Below are 6,581 nucleotides of genomic sequence, written 5' to 3'. Positions count from 1 at the left end.
GAAATTCTGACTTCACCTTCTTTCACATTATGTCAGAACATCTGACAGTCTTTATAGTCTCAGATCTAATACTGTTTTAAGATGAAAGCTACCTGGAGTGATCAGAGAGCCTGTGAATCAGTCAGACAGTTTCCCTTTCCTGCTGTGCACCATTTCTTCCTCCTTGGTGCAAGCAGCACATTTTCCATACCTAACCCTAAACCTTTTCCTGAAGGAAGACAACAATTGGCCCTAAGTATCTATAATTAAAAGGGACGCAGGTGGCGCTGTGGGTTAAACCAGAGCCTAGGACTTGCCGATCAGAAGGTCGGCGGTTCGAATCCCCGCGACGGGGTGAGCTCCCGTTACTCGGTCCCTGTTCCTGCCAACCTAGCAGTTCGAAAGCACGTCAAAGTGCAAGTAGATAAATAGGTACCGCTCCGGCGGGAAGGTAAACGGTGGTTCACCAGAAGCAGCTGAATCATGCTGGCCACGTGACCCAGAAGCTGTACACCGGCTCCCTCGGCCAATAAAGCGAGAAGAGCGCCGCAAACCCAGAGTCGGTCACGACGGGACCTAATGGTCAGGGGTCGCTTTACCTTTTTACATACCGGTACATATCTAATCCAGAAAGGGAAATTGCACACAGAAGCAGGCTTTTATAGGAGGTCCTCTGCTTTGCACATTTCAGTCCCAATGTTGGATGAGGAAGATAATGAGTGAAGATGGGATTTTCATCCAGAAGTGAATCTGTACACATGTTTTATTTCTATCCCATGTTTCTTTAAACAACTCAAGATGGCAAACAACACACTAAAGTTAAAGCAATATGTCAGGGAACTGACATCGGAGCCAGAGGCGGAGGGAAGGCTCTCAAGTGATGCTGGAGAGGGACCCAGCAGGGAGAGAGGTAGCTCATCAGCGGGGGAAGGAAATCAGCGCAACACCAGGGATAAAGGGGGGCAGATGGGGGAATCGGTGAGAGGGCTCCAGGACTCTTCGCTGGACACCAGTGGGGAGAGCACGGGTCCTCCGCTACCCACACCCTCCCTGCGCAGAAGACTTCCGCGCAGGGAGAGTAGGAGGAGACTTGGCGTCAAACAGCTTTTATGCTGGAAAAGGTTTAAGAAACGCCCACTGACGGATTCTGCTAGTGACTGAGGCAGCCATGAAGTGAAGGGCTGTCGAGACTGAAAAGGTTTAACAAGCCAACTTAGCCAGCAGTGACGGCAACTTACGCACGAGCAAGCCCTATATTCATCACACAATATATCCAAAATTATCAATTTAAAATTACCCTAAAACTAAGTAAAAGGCAAGACTGATTAGAACAGCAGCACTTGGGGTCCAGTTTAAAAGGCAATTCTGGAACAAGATGGAGAGAGAATAAAACTGCAGAGCTTTGAAAAATTGAAAAACAAAGTGTGAGATTGGCTACATTACTATCAAATAATGGAGGCATACAAATTGGACAAAAAAGTTGGGTTCCAGGTGGAAAAATCAAAATTGGAAACAGAATTGTTAGATCCAAAAACTAAGAATTTGTCAAGAATGTATAACTTGCTGTTGAAATGGAACACTCAGGAAGAAACGGTGAAATCAGCTATGATTAAATGGGCACAAGATGTTGGACATAACATAATGATGGCTGACTGGGAACGGTTATGGACCACAGGTATGAAATTTACGGCATGTAAGGCCTTAAGAGAAAATTTAATGAAAATGATTTATAGGTGGTACATGACACCAGTTAAGCTTCAAAAAATCTACCATTTGCCCGATAATAAATGTTGGAAATGTAATGAGACTGAAGGTACATTCTTTCACCTTTGGTGGACGTGCCCAAGGATTAAGGCATTCTGGGAGATGATTTATAATGAAATGAAAAAGGTATTTAAATATACCTTCCCTAAGAAACCAGAGGCCTTTCTCCTGGGCATGGTCGGCCAATTGGTGTTAAAGAAGGATAGAACTTTTTTTATGTATGCAACAACAGCAGCAAGAATACTCATCGTGAAATATTAGAAGACACAAGATTTATCCACCAGGGAAGAATGGCAGATGAAGTTGATGGACTACATGGAATTGGCGGAAATGACTGGCAGAATCCGAGACCAGGGAGAAGAGTTGGTGGAAGAAGACTGGAAAAAGTTTAAAGACTATTTACAGAAATACTGTAAAATTAATGAATGTTAGAAAGATGTTGGAATGAAGTTATATGGCTTTAGTAGAAATGTTATAAGGAATTAAGTATAAATAGATTATTAGAGCATTAAAGGGAAAAATAAGGTTAGAATGTGTTAAGACAATTACAGGATAGAAAACAGAGGAAGATGGAAAGGAATTGCTGAAACAATTAATAGAAGTGGAATACAGTAGTGCCCCGCAAGACGAATGCCTCGCAAGACAAAAAACTCGCTAGACGAAAGGTTTTTTCGTCCGCGATTTGCCTCGCAAGACGAATTCCCCTATGGACTTGCTTCGCAAAACGAAAACGTCTCGCGACTTTGTTTCTTTTGTGTAAAAACCGTTAAAACCGAGGGTGCTTAGCTTGAGCAGCTGCAGTTGCGACTTGGCTTCGAGGAGCAACTGTTAGCACGTGGTTTGGTAGCCTTTTCTCAGACTTTGCTCACTTTTGAAGATTTTCCAAAACTTCTCCAGAACTTTTCCAGAACTTCTCTTTCATCCATTTGGTAAGTTAAACTTTTATAACTTTTTGGGGGGGGTTTGGATTTTGGGTTGGGGTGTTTGGGATTCAAGGACTTGGTGTTGGGAAGGGGTTTGCGATAATCTGGGGGCTTGTGGGCCTTTTTGGGGAATTTTTATGATTTTCTGTGACCACTGGGCCAGGTTGTTTTTTTTAAAAAAAATTTCTGAGTTTGAATTTCTGAGTGCTGGCTGGCTAGGGGAACAGTGGGGGAGGTTTCTGAAGAAATCTGGGGGCTTGTGAGGGTTTTTTTTGGAATTTTTGTGATTTTCTGTGACCACTAGGCATGGTTGTTTATTTTCAAAAAAAAATTTCTGAGTTTGAATTTCTGAGTGCTGGCTGGCTAGGGGAACAGTGGGGGAGGTTTCTGAAGAAATCTGGGGGCTTGTGGGGTTTTTTTGGAATTTTTGTGATTTTCTGTGACCACTAGGCATGGTTGTTTATTTTCAATTTTTTTTTCTGAGTTTGAATTTCTGAGTGCTGGCTGGCTAGGGGAACAGTGGGGGAGGTTTCTGAAGAAATCTGGGGGCTTGTGGGGGTTTTTTTGGAATTTTTGTGATTTTCTGTGACCACTAGGCATGGTTGTTTATTTTCAAATTTTTTTTCTGAGTTTGAATTTCTGAGTCCTGGCTGGCTAGGGGAACAGTGGGGGAGGTTTCTGAAGAAATCTGGGGGCTTGTGGGGGGTTTTTTGGAATTTTTGTGATTTTCTGTGACCACTAGGCATGGCTGTTTATTTTTGAAAATTTTTCTGAGTTTGAATTTCTGAGTGCTGGCCATGTTGTTATTTTTTGAAAATTTTTTTTGTCTGGGTGGGGAAGCAGTTGGGGAGGGGTTTGCAGCAGTAGGGGAGGGGCTGGGGGAGCAGTTGGGGAGGAGTTTGCAATTTCTGTGTTGTGGGTGGGTTGATGCGTGTCTGTGGGAGCAGTTGAGGTTTTTGAAGACATTGGTGATTTTTGAAGCTTTCCCTAAACTTTTTTTGCAGCCATTTGAGGTTTCTGAGGACTTCGGTGGTTGATTGTTGAAGCTTTTCCAGAACTTCTCTTTCATCCATTTGGTAAGCTAAACTTTTAAAACTTTTTTGGGGGTTTTGGGATTTTGGATTTGGGGTTGGGGTGCTTGGGATTCAAGGCCTTGGTTCTGGGTTTTAATTTCTGCGTGGTGGGTGGCTGGGTGCTTTTGTATTTTTTGGGTGTGAAGCACATCACTGATTTTTTTTTCTGTTTCTGAGTTTACCAAGGTAGGAGCTGTGCTGCCATGGGACCCAAGAAGACTGCTGCTGCGGTGGCCGGCGAGAGGAAGAAGGAAAAGGTGACGCTGGAGATGAAGAAGGAGATCATCCGGAAGCACGACGGCGGAATGTGTGTGACGGACATCGCCAGGGAGTACGGCAGGAACCCATCGACCATCGGGACCATCCTGAAGATGAGGGAGAAGATCCTGGCGACTGATGCAGCCAAGGGAGTCACCAGGATCGTGAAGAACCGCCCAGCTGTCCTGGAGGAGGTCGAGAAGTTGCTGCTCATCTGGATAGAAGAGAAGCAGCGTGCAGGGGACACAGTGTCTGAGGCCATCATTTGTGAGAAGGCCAAGGCCTTGCACGCTGACCTCATCCGGGAACAGCCAGGAACCTCAGCCGAGCCAAAAGTCTTCAAGGCTAGCAGAGGTTGGTTTGACCGGTTCAAGACAAGATCTGGCATCCACAGCGTGGTCAGGCATGGAGAGGCTGCCAGTTCTGATGTTCCTGCGGCTGAAGAGTTTGCAGCGGAGTTCCTGGAGCTTGTGAAGACGGAGGGCTACGTTCCGCAGCAGGTCTTCAACTGCGACGAGACCGGGCTGTTTTGGAAGAGGATGCCCAAAAGGACTTTCATCACTCAGGAGGAGTCCAGGCTGCCTGGCCACAAGCCCATGAAGGACCGTCTGACCCTGCTCTTCTGTGCCAACGCAAGCGGCGACCTGAAAATCAAGCCCCTGCTGGTGTACCACTCGGAGAACCCACGGGCCTTCAAGAGACACAAGATCGACAAGGAGCGGCTGAGTGTCATGTGGCGATCCAACAGCAAGGCTTGGGTCACACGTGTGCTGTTTGTGGACTGGGTCAATCTTGCTTTTGGCCCTGCTGTCAAGCAGTACCTGCTGGACAACGACCTGCCGCTGAAGGCTTTGCTTCTGATGGACAATGCTCCTGCCCATCCTAAAGGCCTTGAGGTGGACTTGTTGGAGGAGTTCAGCTTCATCAACATCATGTTCCTGCCGCCTAACACCACGCCACTGCTCCAGCCGATGGATCAGCAGGTCATCGCCAATTTCAAAAAACTCTACACCAAGGAGCTTTTCAGGCGATGCTTCGAGGTGACTGACTGCACCACCATCACCCTGCGGGAATTCTGGAAGGACCACTTCGACATCGTCACCTGCTTGAAGATGGTCAACACGGCCTGGAAAGGGATCAGCCAGAGAAATTTGAATTGCGCTTGGCGCAGCCTGTGGCCGGACTGTGTGGCACCAAGTGACTCTGATGCACCAGAGTCAACAGTGGTGCAGGACATTGTTGCCTTGGGGAGGACCATGGGCCTGGAGGTCACGGAGGAGGACGTCTGCGAGCTGGTGGAGGGGCACGACGACGAGCTGACCACCGTGGAGCTGGTCGAACTGCAGGCAGAGGCTGCGCAGGAGCAGGCCTCACTGGAAGAGGAGGAAGCAACTGAGGAACGGCTGTCCTCCGAAAGACTGAGGGACATTTGCCAGAAGTGGAAGGAGGTGCAGACTTTTGCAGATCTACACCACCCTGAGAAGCACGTGGCACATGACGCTGGGAACTTTTATGATACGAGGGTCATGTCGTCTTTCAGGGAGCTGCTGAAAAGGTGGATAAAGCAGCAGACTATGGACAGGTTCTTGACCAAGAAGCAAAGAGTGGAAGAGGAGCCTTCTTCAAGTGGTCCCCCAGAGTCTTAGAAAATGTACTGTATACTTTGTTGATTTTTAAATGTTTTTCTGTCATGTTTATAAAGTTAATTTATTTTCCCTTCAATTTTTGAACTGCTCTTTACAGTATGTGTGACTTTAAAGAGCAGTTAATAAACTGTTGTTGTACCAAATTTGGCTTTGTTTGGACTTTTTTTGACCATAGGAACGCATTAATTGATTTTCAATGCATTCCTATGGGATTTCGTGCTTCGCAAGACGAAAAATTCGCTAGACGACAAAAATTGCGGAACGAATTAATTTCGTCTTGCGGGGCACCACTGTACAAAAAGGGAGGTGTGAGGAGGTCGTGGAAATTAGTGAAAGAAAGATAAGATATTGAAATTGGACTGTGTTTTAAATGTTTTGTTAGTTGTATGTTAGTGTTTTGCAGTTTTTGTTTTTGTTTTTTGTATTGTACTGTATTACTGTATGTTTGTTCTTTTTTGGTTTTTTATAGTGTTGTGTTTAATTTGTTGGAAAACTAATAAATATTATTAGAAAGAAAGAAAGAAAGAAAGAAAGAAAGAAAGAAAGAAAGAAAGAAAGAAAGAGGCAATGCCTAGAAGCACCTGCTTAGAGATTGGATTTGGCTAAGCACCAGGAGGGGAGCCATGAAAGGGTCAGACACTATTCCTTTGACTCAGCATTCCATCATCTTGGTACCACAATAGATACAGCCCTGTCTCTTCTGCCTACTCATCACATTTCAGCAGGACCTCGGTGGGCAATTCCATGTAGGTGAAGGCTGTTCTTTATGTCATCTAGAGATTTAAATGTCAAAATCAGCATACTGAATTGCACAAAGAATGAAATTGTTAGCCACTGTAGGTTGGCATTGTATGTTCTGATCTACCTGCTCCAGCTAACATCCTTGGCAGCCACTTTCTAGTCTAATTAAATTTCCACCTGTTTTCAAAGGCAACCCC

At 45.5% G+C, this 6,581-nt stretch overlaps 1 protein-coding gene across 1 annotated transcript; it reads left to right on the top strand.

Moving 5' to 3' along the window:
* Positions 1 to 2,345: 2,345 nt before the first annotated feature.
* Positions 2,346 to 5,786, top strand: LOC309532386 (tigger transposable element-derived protein 1-like). The gene is made up of 3 exons (XM_082222550.1): positions 2,346 to 2,672; positions 3,671 to 3,742; positions 3,926 to 5,786. Exon 3 carries the CDS (start codon positions 3,943 to 3,945, stop codon positions 5,641 to 5,643), a length of 1,701 nt encoding a protein of 566 aa, XP_082078676.1. The 5' UTR covers positions 2,346 to 2,672; positions 3,671 to 3,742; positions 3,926 to 3,942; the 3' UTR covers positions 5,644 to 5,786.
* The last annotated feature ends 795 nt before the right edge of the window (positions 5,787 to 6,581 follow it).

Source organism: Podarcis vaucheri (genome assembly GCF_965113315.1).
Source record: "Podarcis vaucheri genome assembly, chromosome: 1".
Classification (NCBI taxonomy): Eukaryota; Metazoa; Chordata; class Lepidosauria; order Squamata; family Lacertidae; genus Podarcis; species Podarcis vaucheri.
Note: the sequence above shows the minus strand (reverse complement) of the source record. Positions and strands in the feature narration are given on the sequence as shown.

Excerpts from the sequence above, each read along its gene's own strand:
- LOC309532386 (XM_082222550.1), top strand. The coding sequence starts at position 3,943 with ATGGGACCCAAGAAGACTGCTGCTGCGGTGGCCGGCGAGAGGAAGAAG.